Below are 21,884 nucleotides of genomic sequence, written 5' to 3' on the forward strand. Positions count from 1 at the left end.
CTGTTTTGGTTTTGGAATATGATGACAGTCTGCTATCCCTCCCCTCGTGTATGTGTGTGTGTGTGTGTGTGTGTGTGTGTGTGTGAGTGTGCGCGCAGCTAGTTGTGTGTGTGTGTGTGTGTCTTGAAAATCATCCATAGAGGCCCGGTTTACTATCTTCCTGGAAAATGTGGCGTTGCTGGCTTGCTTGACAGCCGAGCATGTTTATTGTGGAGATTTAGAGAATTGCTCTCTGTGATGGCTTCCGCACAACAGTTGGATCCGTGACCGTTGCCAGATTTCAAGGCAGGCCCTCGTCTTCCTCCGGGTTAATTTACCAGCTATTAGCAGTACTTTTGGTAAATTTCCAGGCAAACCGCCGTAATCCGTGGTATGTACATTTTTTTGTTTTTCTTATTCCTTCCTGACTCATGCAGAAATACCACAATGAAACAGCACACTGTACCAATTCTGCAACGTATTGTAACAAGTGATCGACATCATTGAAAAGGGAGGTTACGATCCAATGATACGAATATAAAAATGTAACATAACATGATATATGTATAGATGTATGTGTGTCAGAGTGTGAGTGTGCGTGTGTGTGCGTGTATACATATGTGTGTGGCTGTATATATTTGTGTATGTATGTTTGTATGTATGCATGTATATATGTCTGTTTGTATGTATGTATGCATGTATATATGTGTGTCCGTGTGTGTGTGCGTGTGTGTGCATGTGTATGTATATGTGTTTGTGAGTATATGCATGTATATATGTGTGTGTGTGTGTGTGTGTGTGTGTGTGTGTGTGTGTGTGTGTATGTATGCATGTATATATATGTGTGTGTGTGTGTGTGTATGTATGCATGTATATATATGTGTGTGTGTGTGTATGTATGCATGTATATATGTGTGTGTGTATATAATATATGCGTGTATGTATGCATGTATATATATGTGTGTGTATATGCATGTATATATGTGTGTGTGTGTGTATGTATGTAACATGTGTGTGTTTGTATGCATGTATATATGTGTGTGTATGTATGCATGTATATATATATATATGTGTGTGTGTGTGTATGTATGCATAATATGCGTGTGTGTGTATGTAAGTATGTATTTATATGTATATATATATGTGTGTGTGTGTGTTTGTATCTTGCATGGGATGAGCACAGTATTGACCTGGGGGCAAATTTGACCGGTTGCCTTTGCTAAACAAGGCAGTCCATCTTTGTGCCCGACTTGTTAGATTACGCTTTAAAGGTGTGAAGTTTGTAAACATGAAATATAATCTAAAGAAAACGGTGTATGTCACTACTTAGCTACCGATAATAGAGCAAAGGAAGCGATGTAATCAAATTTGCATTTTAATTCAACCTATTGTAGTGTAAGAATGATATGTGGAGTAGAAGATGTCTTCCGCTGTGGATGTTGTTACTTTAATACTGTGGCGTCCATAAATACAAGAGGCCATAAAAACGCCTCATCACAGTGTATCTGTGCGCAGGGAAGCTGCGATACATTTTGCTCCCGGACCTTTTTTTTTTTTTCGTTGAAATTTTTGACTCAAATTGCAGCATTGTGTATCCTTCGGATAAATTTGTGTTGTTTAACCCCGGTCTGCGCTGGTATCAGAGTTGAAGGTTGAGCAGAGCGGAGACGTCATCAGTATCTGTACTTTCCTCTGGTGTTTCGCTTTATCTCGTAAGGTGTAACGGTTTTATCAATGGAGCGTTGGCAGTGATTGAAAGCCAGGATCTCTCTCTCGCTCGCTCTCTCTTTCGGTATCAAAACTGAAAATTACGAATCCATGAATCTGAACCCGACGGCGTTCATTTGACCCGTAAGAGACGACTTAGCAAGAACCCAAATCTTGAAGATGCACTTTTTGTACGTCTTCAGTCGGTCATTTTTTTTCTTACGTCACCGACGCAGAGCCACGTCAATAACATCTCGTGTTACGCGAGAATCTGTCCTCCGGTTTCGCACAAATTCCTTTTCGCACTTATCCTTGGCCCCTTTTTTCGACAATCCTTTTTTTTAAGCGGACAAAAAAAACGGCTGAGCATCCCGTCGTCTACTGCCGTCGACTTTTTTACGAGATGAAAACCGAGCACCTGACGGTTAAACGTGTCAACTGTTTATGAGCAAATGTGTTTCCCGTGTTTATTGCTTGAACCGGGCCCGGCTCAGGGGTTTCGGCCTCCTCGTGAGAACATCATAGATGGCATATGTGCGGCGAAAGCGACACGAGAGCGCGATAGCCGGACCCTCGCGAAGACATATGGCAGGCTAATTCAATCGACTACAAGGCCCGCCCGTTAATTTAACACAGTCATATATTTAATTTAAAGCAGCATGATTCAGTGCACAGGCCAATTTCTTTTTTTTTTTTCCAGATAATAAAGACAAGCGATGGCTAGGGGGAAAAGGCAACGGCCGAGGATTTACTTTGCTATATGTGCGGGCACCCTCAATTATTGGAGAGCGAACCAAAGCTCCGAGTGTGTGTATATCACACTGGCCCACTGTTTCACCCCTCCTGCTCCACTTTCTCGCACGAGACGTGCACGGACTTCAGACAGTAAAGAAAAGGGACGCACGCATTATGTCTCGGGAGTTATGGCAAAGCGAAGCAAGGTCGCGCAACTTTTAATATTGCGGAGCTGCCTGACGGTCATATGTATGCTTTTTTTCACCGGCACGGACGGATCAAGAGAGGACGAGGCGTCGGACCGAAGCGGCCTTTATGCATCTCTGCACGGATTGTAAAAGTCCGCAGAACCGGCGGACGTCCTCGCCACCTGTTCATCTCCAATCTGCGTCGTTCTTTCCTCGTGCTTTTCATTACGTCGACCTTTTAAAATGCGTTTGTCTTCGCCGTGTGGAGGGTTATGCCCCGCGGCCCTGCTCCGAAAGCCATCAGTAAATATAATTGTCGCACAGGGATGGAGATGTTGAGGTTCTCATCGCGAGTGAGGAGGATAGATAGTATAAATGTTCTGGGGATAAAGTCAGACGGCGATGGGATGGGATGGGGAAGATCTGGAGGGAGACCGATGTATGGGTTGGAGTGAAAGAGGACATGAAGTGAGAAGATGTGAAGGTTAGATGGAGGCAGGCGGCTCCTGCTCTCGACATGGAGATGGAGTAATATCGTAATGTTGTCCGTACGCGGCGTGGCTCTCACCAGAGTCTCTCCGGTTGCTTCTCCGCTTGGCGGTTTTCTGAGCCAGCCTTGGAGAGACGCCGGCTGACGTACGTCTGGGTGACGTGACATCGTCAACATCTGAGGGAAAAGTCAGCTGGCACAGTGGAGCGGTGTGTGTGTGTGTGTGCGCGCGCGTGTGTATGCATTAGTGTATATATACATATATATATATAAGTGTGTGTGTGTCTATTTATACTGTGTATACATACATATATGTATATATATATATATACATATATACACACACACACAAAATAGATACACATGTGTCCTCATGTATTTTTGTGTGTGTGTAAATACATATATATATACACACAAAAATACTTATATTTATACATATATATACACACACAGTATAAATACACACACACACACACACACACACACAAAATAGATACACATGTGTCCTCATGTATTTTTGTGTGTGTGTAAATACATATATATATACACACAAAAATACTTATATTTATACATATATATACACACACAGTATAAATACACACACACACACACACACACACCTCTATATATATGTGTGTATTTATACTGTTAATGTATTTTTGTGTGTATATATAGAGAGAGAGTATTTGTACTGTATTTGTGTGTGTGTATGTATATATATACATATATATATATGTGTATATATATACACACACTCATGCACACACTCAAAAATAGTCAGTATCAATTACACGCACACACCTCTATATATATGTGTGTATTGATAATGTATATGTATGTATTTTGTATATATATATTTATTGAATATTTATACTATGCATATATGATCTGTATATTATGTGTATGTGTGTATATGTATGTATTTGTGTATATATATATATATATATATATATATGTGTGTGTGTGTGTGTGTGTGTGTGTGTGTGTGTGTGTGTGTGTGTGTGTGTATGTATGATGAAGTGATGCAGGTCTTCGTGTGGTGGTTTTGTTATTTTTCATTAAATTATCTTGATATTCAAGGATGAACATTATCACTGACTAAATATAGAATGGAAAAAAAAAGGCGCCGCTGACGTCCGTCGCTGACACGTGATGAACGTTCAGAAAAGGACTGAGTAGAAAGTTGGAGGAACGAAAGAGAGAGAGAGGGATGCAGAGGGAATTATTCAAACATGCCTGTAACACCGTCCATCAGGTAACATTATTTTAATTAAGCTTTGCAAATAACAGCATCCCCCTTCTCTGAAATAGCGCAGACATTTATCTAAGTATGTCGTCAGCAGCTTTTTTTTTTTTGGTCTTTTTGGTGTCACACTAGACATTTCGCGAGCTCTCCTGCAACCTTGCACAAGCTTTTTTTTTTTTTTTCCAACATCGCAAACTGCTTAAACTGCAATTAAATAAGTCCTGTCCAGAATGACCTGAAAGCTCGCACATAAGCTGAATAAGAATAGGGGGGGAGGTCTATTAATAGAACAATTATGATAATGAATCGTCGCCAAATACATTTATGATGGCCTACTTTTCACACGTGGCACTCACTGATCACTTCAGTATTACCCCTATGTAGACCAATTTTTTTTATTTTTTTTCTATTAATTTTTCCTTTTTTTTTTTTTTTCCTCCCGTATAATTTCCAGCACATTTCCCCACATGTTCTCAAATAACCCAAAAAATGACAAATAATGACAGGTGGTTTCATCTTTGTCAGAAACCTCCTGACTTTGAAGAGCATTTGTATGTAGGTCATAGTGAAGTGTGTATATCTGTTGTTGTTAGTAGGCATACTCCAAAGGTCTGCCTCGAATGGAACGATACATTGCGATGCGATGGAAAAAAGCCTGTCCTAATTATTTAGCGGTAGAGCGACTGGAAAGTTTTAGCCCCGTTTCAGTAGCTTTTGAAATTACAGGAACCCGTAGCGGCAAAAAATACACGACTGCGCCGCTCCTCTTGCACAGTTAAGCTTTCAGGCACGTCATAAATGTCAGTGTTTGGGAACCTGTGTTTGTTTAGAGCCTGACTAACTTGCTCGGCGACTGCTTGTCGTTATGTTAAACTGTACCATTCCCCAATTTAAAGTGGATGAGGACTCTGGAGTGTGTAGTCGAAGGACGCCGTAAACAGCTCCAAGGATTCTGTGTTGCTTAATGCCCGTCTCTGCCCTACTGGTTTGGCTGACAGATACTGCGATGGTATGCATTGTATTTCAACATGAGATTATACCCAATAAAATTCCAAGAAACCTAAGCCATCTGTTTCTTGGAACGTGGTTCCTCAGCAGTTATTCTCTCAGGTAGCCAAGTCCCGTTCAGAAGTTGATCTGCGCGCAAACAGGAAAACAAATAAAAATACTAAAGCTGGTTTAGCATTGGGTAACCTCTTTGTGATCCGACAAACAGATGGAGTTTTCAATAAGGACACATCCGGTACATGTATGATGAGATGAGTTAACCGACCCTTCGGAGTCCAGAACTAACCATCTGCTAGTGTGATGAACATCTAGCAGTGAATCTGTGAGTGCTAAACATCTTCTCCGGCGTTTGTTTCTTTCTTTTAATTTAGTCTTGATCTTTACTTTACACCTCCAAAGCTGCAGGGGCGGATGAACCTGTGAGTCTGAATGTCTGACATTTTCCTTTGGTGGATATTGACCAAAATTCTGTTTTGGGTGGAGCGACTCCCAGGCGCCCCGGGGCCACAGCAAGGTCCTCCTCCTGGTTTTTACCAGGGAACACTAAAGACCTCATGAATGACGTTTCTTGAGTGCTTTGACGCCGCTCTCATATGAACATCACGGACCTTCCTTTGTCATTTTTAAACTTCGAGACCACTTTTGTTTTATTTTTCAAAATCTGTTCAAGATCAAGGAGAAACTATGAATAAGTATGGACCTTGGTTTTCCTGCTCAACAGCTTTGCGTCGAGGATCTTCATATCATTTTTCGAAGAATGATCCTTCAAGGAAATGTAGGCACATTAATGCAGGCATCTACTTTATTTGATTGCCCCTGCCAAAAGCCATGTTGGGTCTTTTTTGTCTGAGGCTTTGCTGGTGTTTCGGAGGCTGCGAGAAGAGAAGGAAAATGGAAGCTAATATGAGAATGGTGTATCACTCGGGCTCTCCTGCGTCTTTAGCCATGCAGCGAGCGGAGAGATTTATGGAAAACGGAAAAAAAACGGCAAGGGATGCTGGACTACATAAAACTGGATCCGACGGACACCCAGATGACGAGCTCGAGCCGGAACCCGCTCCAGCTCTCGGCCATGTTGTCCAAGGAGTCGGACCCAACGGTGTCCTCACGGACGCCGGGACTGAATGTAGGTCACGGCCAAAATATACGACAAGGCTCGGGGTCCCGTATTGCTCTGAGGGAACGCTAGCGTCGGCTATAAACAGATTTTTCACACAAGTTTATTTTTAGAAGCTGTGTTATGGTTGTATGCCTGTCTGTACAGCCTCCCCTTGCGTGTATCATTGGTTTTGATACCCCTGTTGGTGTCTGTTGTTTTGTTTATTTGTTTTTAAACCTTGCTAGTTGAGAGGCAAGCTTTTTTTTTCTTTCATAACTAGTTGGCTCCTGATGCCGCAAATGTTTCTGTAGGGTTTCAGGTCAAACCTAGTGGTTTTGTAGAAGACGTAACGCCTAACGCAACGATGTAGCCCTTTTAAATATTGTGTCATCAATCAGTTAAATCCGTGTCACCTCCTCCTCTCCTCAATGACGGCAAACTTGTGTCTTTCGTGTAGAAAGGCAGACACTCCCTCAAAATAGTCTACTGTCAATTAAATATACATGCGTTTCTTGGATTCGTCTGCCAACGAGTGTTCGTCGTACTAGAAGTGGAAAGCAGTCAAAGGCCTCAGAGGGTTGAGAGTAGTTTCATGTGTGATCTATTTAGTCCAACGGCGGCAAAGTCGTAATGTTTATCCGAGGTTGTAGTCCTTGGTCGTTGCCTCAGTGCTGGACCTCCAAGCACTTGACCTTAGATGTGTCCTCGCAAAGGTCAAGAAAGATGCTGGATGCACTTCACTGAAAGCAAAGCCCAATTCGAGAGGTGACCTACAGAGACATGTATTCCTTCTACGGATTTAATTATCGATGATGCAAGAGAGATATCGCGTACTCCGCCGAATGCTCATCTGCTCTCGTACGGGACCTCCAGTTGAATCGGAACCAACCAACAAAGCAAAACAAGCACATAGTGTCGCAGGTTCTGTGACAAAAATAGCATTAGCATCTAAAGGCATTGGAAGAGGAAGGCTGTAATATACCGCCCTGGCTGCCGTCTTGTATTTGCGACCAACGGCGTTGATTTTTTTCTGCTCTGTATCTTTTTATGAGCGACGTCGCTGCCGATACGTTACTCCAAAATGCTGTTGTTTCTCCGGTCGGTCAAAATACAGTTTTATGCTCCAAATCGGACATTCATGAACCCGCCCCCTACCTCGCGCTCTGACTCGGCTAATTCGGAAGACGGCTTTCAGATATTGCAGTACTTTTTAAGATACAATCCAGCGCGCGGCTGCCTGGAGGTGCAAGACCGTGTTTCTTATTTTAGAAACGATATTTTATTTATTTTCATTGAGATGAAGACAAGATGAATGATTTAAGTTACAACATAACTCTCAGTCTTGACAATAGTAAGCTCCGGGGCACTGAGGGGCCTCTGCGGGACATCGAAATGGGAAAAGAATCGATAATTTGATTTTACCTTCGTAAGAATAAATGCTTTGTTACTCAACTATACATCTTCCAAACGGCCGCCTTCTCACTGAAGGCGTCCGCCGGCCGTTATCGCCACACGGTAATGTGACCGACTGACTCGACCACTGGAAACTACATGACAAGCTACATGACAATCTGTCAAGTCTGATTGACGCAACCGTCCGTTGTGTGACGTTCGATAAACAACACCATCTCCCGCGGTGTTTAACACCATCGCCGGGCACGTCGACGATGCTAAAAGCACCCGCTCCTTGTCACACTCGCAGGATATTTTCTGGTCAAAGTTGCAGCGCCAACTAGATTTATAAAGGTGATTAACAATTTATCACAAACAACAGTTTGACCTCGCACGCCGAATTCAAATACAGTTTTGTTCCGCGCCGTGTCGTTTCACAATGACAACAAAAGAACACACCACAACGTGTTCCATGTTGCGAAGGCCCGCCGGCGGCTGTTATTCTGAAAGACATCCTTGAACCAAACACAAATCTAGAGTGTTTGAGCTCGGTCTGTTTGGTCGAGATGATGGGAAGATGGTAAAAAAGGACAATCGGGTATTGATCCCCTGGAAGCTGCTGACGGTGAAGACAAACTGGAATGACCGAGGTCAAAGTAGGGTTTGTGACCAACTCCTGTCGGCTATCGATTGCGGTTTGAAAGACATCTCGGTGTAACTGGATGCTCTCTGAAGATGATGAACCTTGTTCGCAGGATCTGTGGCAGGAATGATCTTTTGATAACAAGGTTTTTAGGTCAAGTTAACACTTTCATAAACTCTAAAAAAGTACAAGGCCTCTACCGGACGCTCACTCACCGATCGTCCTTTTGAATGTCAGCGGAGGCTCTCAGTCATTCAGGTCATGGTGAATTCTTCTTGTCTTGGCTACTAGATTTGATTTTCTTCACTTTCAAGTAAAGATTTCGACAAGAACTTGCTTTTGAATATTGAACATTGAAAATAACGATCCAATGCTGGTATTTTTTCCCCCATTTTTTGGCTTTGCAACCATTTGTCAGTCTGTGCCAAGCGTTTTGTTTCCACAGAGAATACCCTGTCATGAGTTGACAACTTCCACGAGACGAACACAACAGTAGAGGGAAAAAAAAAATGCTCTTGGGCCCGAGTTTAAAATGACCCGATCCGGCTAATGAACATTACGAATGCAAAATCATCAGAAAGCTTGAGTTTTTCTCCTTTTAAATCAATATACATTTTGTCTGTCATTGACAAAACTGTGTTTTACAAGGTATGCTGATAGAAAACAAGTTTCATGGTTTACAATTTAAATAGAAGACATGGGATTTGTACTAAACATCGCACCATTACATCTTGGTCCTTTGGGCGACTCCACAGCAGTGTGAGGTTTGAGAGTAGGACGGTTAAGGATGGCACTCGAACAACCATTGAGTGACTGAAGTTTTGCTTGAATGGGAGGTCGGCGAGTTCAAAAGCTCTACAGGAGCTCACGATGGGAAGGATTTGAGCCGCCTCCGACGATACAAGAGGGTTGTTGATGTTTCCTGTAGTCCCTGGTTGTTGTCGGAACATGGCCGTCCCGCCTGTTTGATAAATACTGAGCCTGCCAGCGTTTGAAAGAATCTTCTTCCCAGATTTAAATCTGAAACGCCTCAGGTGCTCCAGAGGGTGCGAGCCACTTGGTTCCTTCTTGAAGCTTTTCAGTTATGACAGTTGTCCTTTTCAAACCGGTCCAAACTGGCGTTTATTGTTGTCTTTGCCGATTCACCCCCCCCCCGGATATAGTTATCGTTCTAGTTGGCCGATCTTCAGTTCCACCCACTTGCGACAGGGCGATCCCAGGATGAATAGCTCTGGTTGTTTTGATGTTTGATTTTAAGACCGCTTACGCTGGAGATTTGAACCTGGAGATATGAAATTCTGTTTGAATTAGACATGTCCAGACCGTACAAGTGGCGCTTTGGATACGGAGCTGGACTCAAAGCAAGTGATAAGTATTCATTGCCGAGTCGGCGATCGGTAATTCTGCATCCCTTTCGGGATTTTGGTCCTGGAACAATCGAGCCCCTTTCAACACAGCCGGGAACAATTACTTGTTCCAAAATAGCATCTGCGACTTTATCCTCTCAGTTCTTAAGCATGTAACCAGGTATGCGTGCTAGTCCGGCCGAAAGAAATCCCGTGTATACTAGTAATCAACGAGCCCAAGAGGGGATGACTGGCAAATCTGGGAGGAGCCAAGGCCCGGGTAATATGAATAAAATGCAGTCTGAAATAGAACATTTATTCCTGAATAATGATATACAGTGCAGAGGTGGATAAACTCTTTGTTGCCGTCCTCCTTGCGGGTGTCTAATCCGCAAACCCTAGGTGGTGGCAGTGCTTCCACTGTAGGAGTATATTGCATGTTTTTGTGTGTATGTGTGCTTGAGTGTGTGTGTGGTGCATGGGCAGATGATACACAAAGTTCAGAGTTACAACATTGCTGGTTGTTTTCAAGGATAAAGATAAAGAGAGAAGGTCTTATTTATTCCATCATGAAACCAGAATTATATATGTAGATCTTGTGGTGCCCACTCCCCTTCATGCAGGGATTCAGCTTTCATATTTGGCTATTAATCTGGGTTGGAGTCAATGCTAAGGTGTCCAAAAATAAAGCAAAAGTGAGACCCGATTTATTTTTGATACAGCAAAGCTTGCTGTCTTCCATACAAGCAACTTTCAGGTTACATTCATCGGGTCTATTTTTCATGTGTATGAATCCGAGTCAAAGATATTTCATAATTATGGGCGTAAAATTTGGAACTAGACTTTGGAAGTGGTGTTGCTTAAACAGGGATCGGGACGTGTCTGAGCGTCAGGCTGACCTTTTGTTGATTTGTTCGAACGATAGTGATTATATGGTATTTGGAAAACCCCAATCTGTATTATTTCAATCAAATTGAGTTTTTCTGTTTACGCCTGTGTGCATGCAGGGAATATGAAAATTTATTTTGATGATAATGATGCATAAATTGGGACAGGCCTTGGAACCAGAATACATGAAATGCAGGCAAAATGCACTCCCATTTCCGTCGGCCATGCTGCAGGCTGGGATAAATGTTGCTGTTTGTTATTTATTTTATTCTTGTCATTTCTATTGTCACTCTGTTATGTTGTCATTTAGTTTTGGTTGTCTATTTTTCACTCTTACCGTCACTCTCATCCTCGACGTTGTTGTTCTCTCTGCTGTCTATTTGTGGATGTCTTCTGCTATTTTCTAATCGTCTCTCTATTTATATTTATGTTGTATAATTGTATCTCTGATTTCACATTCACCCATTCATACACACTGACGGCGGCAGAGCGGCTATTCAAGGCGCTAACCGGGCCATCGCTAGCAAACGGGGCCTCAATGTCTTGCGTCCAATGACAGCTCACCGTGCAGACAGAAGGAGCCGGAAATCAAAAACCCCGACCTTCTGATTCGAGGGACACTCGGCTCTATCGACTGAACTAAACCTCAAATTAAATAGACATGCCAGCAACATCACCTGGCTTTCTTTTCAACATAACATCACAGTTTTGCAGAAGCATGCTTGTTGCGGTAAAGTGCACCATTAGTCCCACGGTGAAGTCATTGCTCTGAAGGGTTTTCCTCACCGCCTGTGGCGTTTCCGTGTCCTCGACGCCGGGATGTCATTGCCCACGATGGTCCTTCACCTCTCGGTTTTTCCCGTCCTATGCGGCTTTGCCGTCGGCCTCGTATCTGCACACCGTGGTCACGAACATATTGACATATTGAAGGCTGCCGGTGCTTCCGACGACAATGACCCCGGAAGTCTTCGGGTCAACGTTTAGATACGGAAAAATCTTCCACCCGCCAGACACGGCCCCTCCGCCTTCAGCTGCCCCGGCTAGACCGTCCCTTGGTGGCTGCTAACCTCCACGTCATTCAGCCGAAAGACTTTTATCCTTTATCAGGGTGTTGAGTTAATTGTTCCGCTATCTCTAGCACCTTTTGAAAGATTTAGCTTTTGTGCGAGAAGACAGATTAACGCTTTGCAGGACATTAATTGGTATGTTGAATCCGCGCGCGCGTGTGTGTGTGTGCGTTAAGCTCAAATACAAATGCATTACTTTGCTACCTCCTCATTTGCTTTGCCTCATTGTATTCCATAATCCCAGCCGGTCGGTGGCTCCTCTAGTTACGTTGACTATTTCTGCAGGCGTGCACGAATGTGTCCTCCGCGCAGGGGTGGGCCCCGCAAGCGCGATTGCCAATAATTCAACGTCGGTTTCCTTGATCATCTTCATGAAATGCTAATGAAGGTATTTTTTTTGTAGATTTCGTTACAGCGCCCGCCCACCCTCTTAGGTGGTGAAGATGTTGAGGCTGTTTAACCGTGAGACAGCCAGTGATAAACAAACACCCCCGCAGCAAGTCTCCGAGGCTTCCTTGTGTGTGCCGTCATTGTATTTGCTCTGTTTGATAGCCACACATGTTTGAGTGCAAATTGCTATACGGGCTCTCTGCAGCAGACCGCACAGGCTAGACTGTTCGCATCAGGGAGATGAACGCACCAGGCGGTGCTCCAGTTCACTACGCCAAAATAAAGGTGGTATTATTCTCCAAAATGGACATGTACCCAGACAGCTGTGAATCAGATCCATTACTTCTGAGGGTCTGTTCAGAAGCTGTGTTTTTCTTGTAATTATTTGAGCAGTTGATTCCTCTTTTCCAAGAGCTGCAGCGCTGTGTATTAACACTGTCGCTTCAATGCATAGGTGCGAATATTACGGTTGGAAACCAGCATTTATTTAGCCCGCTGCTTTCAAGCAATGTATTTTTTTGACTGACCCTACGTATGTTTTAAAAAAAAAAAAAAAGAAAAGATGGCTGTTTTTTTTTCTGCTGGATTTTAGCCGAGCGCATCTAGTGGAGCCTTAAGTCTGGGATTTGGCCCGTCAAATTCCTCCATGGCATCGACGTTAGTCCTTGTTTAGACTCGGCTTTTCCGTTCCCGAAGACCACGTGACGTTCCTCGCCTTGGCACGGTGGCAGGGCTGTGGCTGCGAGGTGTCCTCTGTGTAGAAAGTCACGTTCTCGACACCAGAATCACCACAAAGTTTAGACACGGAGGGGGAACGGCGTAAGGATTAGCCTCAGGTCGCGTGCACACGACAGAGGAACGCGCCACTTTTCCTCAGCTGCACATAAATCATTCAGCTTTGTTTACAAAATGTGCACGTGTAATGTAAGATGGCTGAAGCAGGCTGGCCCCCTAACCCCCACCGCCCCCCCAAACATTAATCAGTTCAATCCAAGAGGTGCACGCCAATCAGGGTAGAGTAAAACCGTGGTGTATATTTATCTCATACAAGGCCGAGGCCACAAGCCAGGATTGCTTTTCCAGTTGCAAATCAATCCGCGATTTTTAAGGAAAATGTGCGATTTCAAACAAGATGTACCGTATTTTCACGACCATAAGGCGCCGTCTCAGTTATGTGTGCCATTGCTGTATTGAACACACACATAAGGCGCACCTGATTATAGGGCGCGGGTTTTAATATACAATCCCCACCCGCACTTCCCCCTTTAACATTCTCATGGTAGTCGTCTGTGTTAGTGATCTGGCTGGGCTGGATGTGTTTGTCGGCGATGTGTTTGCTGCAGTAGGAGCGGAAGATGGCCAGCTTTTCAGCTTTTGCGCTCCCGTAGTCCTGGTCCGGATGTAAAAATGGCACCGTTTCATGAAACGAAAGCACCAAGACGGACCTCCTTGGAAATGTTCATTTTCTCCTGCTCGCGTTACAGCTTTTAGTCCATCGGCGACCGTCGAAACGCTTCTCCCGCTCGTTCTTTGCTCGATGATCCACCGCTGGAGTCTTTCCTCCGACTCGGGCCGCCTCGTCTTATGTCAGCTGCGCCTCCTTGACCCGTCGGAGCTCGTTTTCCAGCTTCCTCCACTTGCAAACCATCGATTCATTAATCTTAAATTCTCTCGCGGCAGCTCAATTTCCACGTTCCTCGGCGTAGCTCATGGCCTTCAGTTTAAACTGTGCTTCATAAGCGCGTCTCTTTGCCATTTTCAGGTTTGTTAAAACAACAATGTTCTGCATAACGCACATACCCGTTCTTTTATACACACTTTTATCCCCCTTTAACGTTCTCGTGGTGTTCTCTACTACGTCCGCCTTACAACAACAACACACACAGGGCGCACTGCACTACAGGGCGCGCCGCACATTTTGAAGAAATCTGAGACTTCTATGTGCGTCTTATAGTCGTGAAAACACGGTATAGATTAGCGCGACCCGGGTCAGTAGATGCTTGCGTGATAATACATTTTTAAAGAATGACATCGTTACAACCAAACTTTCAATTACACAGCGGACATCCGCTTTTCAGACGGTCCCTGGAGAGCACCCCGGTGCGTTGCTCGTTCTCACAGACCTCGATGGCATCCGGGCGCATTCTCGATTGTACTCGGAGCTTTTCCAATTGTGATCGGCGCACCGCGGTGCATGTTAATGGAAAGGGGCTTCTGTGCACGACTTTCAGACGCGAAACCTGTCTTTTCCTCCTCACTCCATTTCACAGCCTGGTCAATGGAACCTTTGTGGAGGGTTTTGAATTAATTAGGTCTATAGAGATGACAGTGTCTTCGCCTCTGGGTTTAAGCCAAAGCCCCGCTTTCCTATCCAGTTCGAAACAGCAGTGGCAATTCCACTTACGATTTCATTTTCTTTGAGCAAGGATGATTAAAAGGAATTGAATCGGTGGCAAGTTTTGTAATAAAAATGAGGCGTCTCCAAGGTTGACATAATATTAATAATTTGCTTTGGAACGTCTAACTCGCCAGTCCTATTACTGGTCACAAATAATACTTTCATGCATTTATGGGCGCTAAATTATGAACGCCAGCAAATCCGTTTTTTTTTTTTTTTTTTTTTTGTTTGTTTCTCCCCTTTGATTCCAGCCGTGTCCTGTCCTTGATTGAATAGCGTTTATACATCCGGCAGTCTTTAATAAACACAATGTGGAGGAATTGACTTAAAGTGGGCCAGCGGTGAGGGAACTGCGGCGTGTTAGAGATTTACTGTAGTCGCACACGGACGCCGCGCACGCCGTACGCCCGCTCGAGTTCGGATCCGCGCAGGAGTGATTTATCACCGGTTTCACCCAATGTGGCTGCGGCAGGAGCCTCTCCCCGCCGTCCCCACATATCTATTTTTACCTGCTTATTGCTTACCAACCCACTAGTGACGGGGTGATGGTGTGACAAGACTGATAGATAAGGAGATGGTAAAGAGAAAAAGGCAAGGGGGGGAGGGGGGGTCCATTGTTGAATTGTGTCAAGGGGAAAAAAAAAAATTATTACATTTTCTCAAGGGAATTAATTGCAATGCAGGTGACAGAAAGAACACACAATTTTTTATTAAAAAAAAAAACAGTTGTGATTTCATGATCACTCGCATTTGCACTTTCTCAATTGTAGCTCTATTGATTCACAGGGCCGTCCCACCGCGTGCCCGTCCAGGTGATTCCTCGCTCTTAAAGTGCGAAGGAATCACCTCGGAGGAAGGAAAATGCAATACATTCTGTCTCTCATCGTTGTCTATCTTCATTTGTTGTCGTCGTTCGCTTGTTTTGGCTGTTTTTTTTCCCCCCAACCGACGGGGTTCAAACTAATACCGCCTTGTGGCTGCAGGTCAGGAGTGAGCAGTGAGTCGGTCAGTGACTCCAGAGAACTTTACACAGCAGCTGCCAGATATTAGGATCGCTGACTCATTCGTATTTATCTCTTCGGCTTCCTAGGTACGACCCGCGCCCCACGCGAAGGAGAGGTTCCGGGTGTCGACTACAACTTCCTTTCGGTGGAGGACTTCCTGGAGTTGGAGAAGAGCGGGACCCTGTTGGAGATCGGAACATATGAAGGTGATTCGGGATTCTGATTTGAGGCGTCTCCAGCAGTTTGCGCGGATAGCGGGGGGGGGGGGGGGGGCTTTCTGATTTTTGGAGTCTCCGCTTTCCCCCGCCGTGGGTTCTCCAGGTTTCCCACAGTCCAAAGTCACGCAGCGAGTTAATTGGAAACCTCTAACCCACTGCATCGAAGCAGAGTTGGTCAGGAAGGGCTGCGGCTAAAAATAAAAACAACCATTAGCATCCCCGGTCGGCCGGGCTCGAGCTCACCGCCGTGCGTTAAATGAGCGCATCCAAGAAAAGTAAAGGTTTTGTATCACATTTCGAGTGTCGTCGAGAAGTTCTTCACCAAGGTGTAGAAGCCACCGGCTTAGCTAAGGGATCCTCAGATAAGGCTTCCTCTAAGTCGCCTCGCTCCTTCAGGCGGAGCTCGCCGAACCCGTGAAGCACAAGGTGTGCTCCTCGGCGGGCGTCGTGGATATTTCTTTTAAGTTCCGCTTTGGATTGGACGGAGCAAGACACGTTAATACTGTGACCGAACAGCCGCTGAGCAACACGTCCTTTAGCTGTTTGCGACGAAGAGAACTTGCATGCAGACTGTTGTGTGATTCAGTTACAAATGGACCTGCAGGTTGTTGGATGCTTCTGGTTTTTGTCTCCCGCAGTGCACCTCAGAACTCTGTCCTCCAAACGGTTCTTTGCTCTTGGCTATCATTAAAGAAATCAAAGCGGCGTGCTCAACCTCAGTGCACAAATATGGAGTCGGTTCAGCTGGCTTCGTATCTCATTGGCAAAAAGAGAGTATTCACCTGATACTGGCTGATGAGTAATAACAGAGTTAATGGAAAATTAGTGTTGTTTTTATTTGATCATTATCATTATTATTATCCTAGAGGATTAAAAAATGATTTACTTGGTTGGGATTAAGTCTAGAGTGATAAAGGGCAATGACAATGAAAAAAGTCAATCTGTACAACAACCCCTACTTATACACAAATTACTACATGTCATCATATGCATGTACTTGTAAATATGCATATATATATATGTTACATTTATTTTCAATATATTTAATATATATTAATTATATATATATATATATATATATATATATTAATAATATTATATATATATATATGTGTGTGTGTGTGTGTGTGTATGATGTTTTACATACCTTTAACTTTATTTGTATTTATTTCTTTTGATTTTCACTGTTCTTTTGATCTTATTTTCATTATTTCCTTTTTTAATTCTCTATTTTTATATAGAGTTGTATTTTGATTCTTCCCCACTTGACTCTGTAGCAGGAGCTGCTTTCAACAAAAAGCAATAACCCCCCTCGGGGAATCAATAAAATATTCTGATCCTGATAATTGAACCAAAATATTCACAGAATCTGTACCTGATCAATTACATTTCAATTTCTTTACTATTCTGGGGAAGTAACGTAGTGGAAAAGATAAATGCTAGAAATGCTAGCAGAAGAGAGTAATAAGTACGTGATGAGGAAGTAACTATGGCGACACTAGAATTGCCAGCCATTGTTGTCCATATGGTCCATGTGTCCACTGATAGACCAGTGGATCTGTAACCATGGGTTGGACAGTGTACAACGTCAATAGACAGACAGCAGCGGGTTATATACCTGAGGATTCACACGGCTTTAAGTAGGACCGACATTCATGCCGAAATTGCCATTATTGAAGTTATTGTGTCATGTTATGTGATCGGGATATGCTGACTCATCACCGTTTGTCACTAGGACTTATGTTGTGTCACTTTGGTTTTGTTGTGACGATACCAAATGTACCAATTGTAGATCTTTGCACCGATGCAAAGATCTACATTTTAGATTTTGCATTAGATCCCTATTTGTGACTATTCATTCATTTGAGGAAAACCCAGACTCTCCTAAAACCCACCTGTTCTCATATCTATTTATACAATAATGTATGCGTATCAAATATGCTACTTAAAATGTAGCTTCTGCCAAGCTGTCCAGGTTTGATTCCTGTCAAAAGGCACGTTTTTCTACTTTATTTTCTAAATGATTCATTGTCAGATTTCTGGCAAAGTATAAATGACTCATTTGAGTCCATGACTTTGTTTGGATGCAGGGATTTATAAAATTATCACAGCCTTAAAAAAAAGCAACACGTCTATTTGACCCGAGTCTTAAACTCGTGTTGATCGTTTTAGTCCTGTCAAATCACAATTTCTCCTCCCCCTCCCTCTTAAAAATCTCGTTTTGAGTTTGCCAGCACGCACGCTCAAAAACACCCAACAGCCAATTGGCAAGATATGATTCACTGACAGCAGTGGTCAATTTTTATCCGTTCTGTTGATGTTAAAGAAATTCACTTCGACATCGGTAGACCGGCTGCTCCTTCGATCACGACGTCCTTGGACAGAACGCGGGACTCCACCCACCCATTTGCTCCCGATGGTCTGGTTAGCGCCTCTCGTGTTAGCGCTGTCGCTATCGGTGTTTGCGAAATCCGTTTTTAAGCGCTTTGAAACTGCAAGGTCAGAGTGAAAGCACTCTGTAAGTCGAGACGGTTTACCGTTTAAGTGATAAAGGGCTAAATAAAAAGTAGAGAAAAGAGAGCATACAACTGAATTGGGTAAATGTACAATTTCGACTTGTTACTGGTGCCGTTTTGATCCACCAGTAAAGGTCAGCCGGCCTATTTATGTCACCTATGGTTTCCATACCATATAAACCCAGGTCAGGCATTTAATTCGTTCTTTCCCCGTCTATTCCGCTTACCGTCTAAATTTCACACATCGTCAGGGTTCAATTCCACGTGTACAATTTATCCCCCGTCCGAGATTTCAATGCAAATAAAGGAGGCCGTCATGAGGTGAAAAAACAGTCGGAGCTTTGACTGAGAACTAGCAAAGAAATGCTGAAAAGGTGCAGCGCAGCAGTTTTGCAATTTCTCTTCACACCAAGAAGGGCTCTGGTCGGATTCCAACTGGAGACTTTTCATTTCGGACTCTCCGTGTTCTCCCCGTTTCTGCCTGGGTTTCCTCCAGGTTCCTCCCACAGTCCAAAAACCTGCAGGAGCTTCGATGGAGACTCCAAGTTACGTGCAAATGAGCGAGTGGATGGCTGGATATTTTTTATTGATCCGCATCGGGGAAATTCTTTTGTCACAGCAGCGCAACAATGAAAGTATCAATAAATAGGGGTATAATTCTAAATAGGGAGACAATTCAAAGATAGATGTGGGATGTCTCGATATGGGGCCTTGTGAACGACCAAGGTGAACGAAAGCCGGGATGGACTCCAGCATTCCCCACCGACCATGACTGCAGGATAAGCAGTCTAGAGAACGAATGCACGGTTTTGCGCACCGATACAAAAACACATGATCGAAAACAAAAGAGCCATTGCCAGTTTGACTCTTTAGTGAAGAAAAAGTCCTTGAAAACAAAGAGTCAAGACCAGAGCAGCCCGCAAAGGAGGGTTAACGTTGTCAACCTCTGTCGAGACATTCCTTCATGGGTGTAGGTTCCTGGAAAACATCCAGAAAGTCTCTCCACTCCTGGAACGAAATCGAGGGCATTGCTCTGCGCTCGTGTTCGGCATGAAGCTGCAAAACCCAGAGCTGCATTTCAAAGTGCAGATAGATAAGGATTTCACTGGAGGATTAAAAAACGGAATTATTCTCTCGTATCAAATTGTTTATGAGCTTCCGAAACAGAGACTACGTCGAGAAATGGCTTTCGCTCTCTCTGCAGCGTTTGTATTTGTTTGAAAGTCTGCGCTCATCAGCCTCACATTGTTTTATATCCATTGTGGCTCGGTGCCACAAATTCCCAAAAAATATACTCTAACTGTCCGGATACCCGTGGTACTAACTACATTACATTATGCGGCACAAAAGGAGAATGTAAAAGCTGATAAAAAGCAAATTTATCCTTTAAGCCCATCCCTCTTTCTTTGGCTGAAAATCGGTTATTGGTGATGTTGTGGAAAAAAACAAACAAAAAAATGGTTTCTTGTGGTCTGTGTTTGTTCCACAGAGGCCGCTTCAATGAACATCCCCACCATGCGCGGTGGAAACAGAAAAATCCCAATCCCAAAAAGGTTTTTTTTGCCCAGCTATTTGTCAGAGAAGCTCCCCGTTTGCGCCAAATGCTGTTAAAACAAATAATTTAATGAACTAATAGTAAAAAAAAAAAAAAAAAAAAAAAAAAAAAATCCATAGAGGACAAAGGCACCTCTTCAAAGTCACATGAAAAAAAAAAAAATCAATAAAATGAAAAAAATCCGACAAGGTTGTTGTATATTTGAACATTTCTGTAAGCTGCCAAAGTAATGTTTCTTTCCCGGACACATGAAAGGAATGTTGGTTTTATCTTTCGCCCTTAACCGACTCACATTCTCCCGCAACTTCAGTGTGTATTTGCATACAAAGGCTTCGACTGAACCCCCCCAACTCACTCCAGCGTCCCACCGTGTGACCCCCCCCCCCCTTTTCCCCCCCTGCTAAAATGCCTCTCTTTTCACTCTTTATTTTAATCCCTCCTCCCTGCCTTCTCTCTTGTTGCCTAGGTAACTATTATGGGACACCCAAGCCACCGGTGCAGCCCCCCAGTGGGAAAGTGATTAGCAGTAGCAGCGGCAGCGGTGATGCCCCACTGCCAGACGGGCTTAGCAGTAGCCTGCCGGGCTCGCAGCACTCCACTCCTCGACGCACCAAGTCCTACAATGACATGCACAATGCTGGAATAGTGCCTGGAGAGCAACAGCAGGAGGACGACGAGGACCTCCCTGACATGTACAGTAGTTATACAGGTACGTGTAACCGCAATCGAAGCTCGATTTCGGGACCGGAGTAAGACGTACCCCGGGCGGGATCTATGTTACGAACTAGCCGGTTCCAAACTAAAGACAGGAAATCCCAGGAACTCTTTTCTACTGTCCAATGTTGGTAACTTTGAGAAGTTCTGTGATGCTCCATTGAGAAAAGGATCCTAATGAAATCATCAGGATTGTGTTTGCTTGCGCTGCGTTTATATACTGCTCAAAAAAATAAAGGGAACACTAAGAAAACACATCCTAGATCCGAATGAATGAAATATTCTTAGTAAATTCTTTGTTCTTTACATAGTTGAGTGCACTGACGACAAAATATCGTGAAAATTATCGAAAGGAATCAAATGTATTAGCCCGGTGGAGGTTTGGATTTGCGGTCATACTCAAAATAAAAGTGGAAAAACACGACGGGCTGATCCTACGTTGATATAATGTCCTTAAAACAAGTCGAAATGAATCGGTGTTGCTTCCTAAGTGGACATTTTGATTGGCTTGGAGTTATATTGTGCTGTTGAGATGTTCCGGTTACTTTTTTGAGCAGTATATTACGATACCGCTGTCATTTGGGAGTTTTATCAGTCAGAGCAGACGTAATGAGAGGCTGCCCGCTAGCTCGTGCTTGTCGATCTTGACCCATCCATTGCAATGCATCACCTTGTGATTGCCTGAACTCGGTGTGTGTTTGAGCTGCACCCTCCTTAGTCCTGTGACATCCAATTTCTGCAAGACAAACCGCCATCCCATGGCATCACGCGGGACACTTGCGTCTCCACTGTCGGTGTCACGGAAATGAATCGAACAAGCGGTCAGACTAATGAACATAAGCAAACATACAATGGAATTGTAAAGCCTGAAACACTCACGAGGGATGTGAGGGTGTCCGAAACAGGAAATGAAACTTGAAAAGTCAAATCCCACAGTCTTGTTTCTATTATTCTATCAGACCTCACTTATCAAACGTCCGTCTTTTTCTACCAGAGAGACACGACCAGCACCTACGCTGGATCCTCCGCCTCGATCGCTAGGAACCAGTGAGGGATTTATTAATCTATTAAGTCTACATTTCTGTTTAGACCTCCAAAAATGCAGAGGTGATGAAAGTCAACGGCTTGTACACCGGCAACAATGTGGGACAATGTGATCAGAGCGGCGCCTTTGCGGCGCACACCCAATAAATCCTCGACCTCGGTTTATTTGTCAGCGTTTTATTCCGTTTTTGAAAAGCAACGAAGCAAAAAGGCCACTCAGATCGCATTTGTTTCTGCAGCGAATATAAAGAAGGATG

The 21,884-nt window shown here is 43.8% G+C and overlaps 1 protein-coding gene across 23 annotated transcripts in view; it reads left to right on the plus strand.

Annotated features, from left to right (window-relative positions):
- Positions 1 to 21,884, plus strand: part of magi1b (membrane associated guanylate kinase, WW and PDZ domain containing 1b) — a 139,972-nt gene that overhangs the window by 68,938 nt on the left and 49,150 nt on the right. For all 23 annotated transcript variants that reach the window (XM_086167940.1, XM_086167944.1, XM_086167942.1 and 20 more), the window contains 2 exons: positions 15,667 to 15,786; positions 20,336 to 20,578. In XM_086167940.1, the coding sequence (XP_086024066.1) occupies positions 15,667 to 15,786; positions 20,336 to 20,578 (363 nt within the window). The remainder of the gene's footprint in view (positions 1 to 15,666; positions 15,787 to 20,335; positions 20,579 to 21,884) is intronic.

Source organism: Fistularia commersonii, chromosome 21 (genome assembly GCF_037954325.1).
Source record: "Fistularia commersonii isolate RoL2024-O1a breed Wild chromosome 21, RoL_Fcom_v1.0, whole genome shotgun sequence".
NCBI lineage: Eukaryota > Metazoa > Chordata > Actinopteri > Syngnathiformes > Fistulariidae > Fistularia > Fistularia commersonii.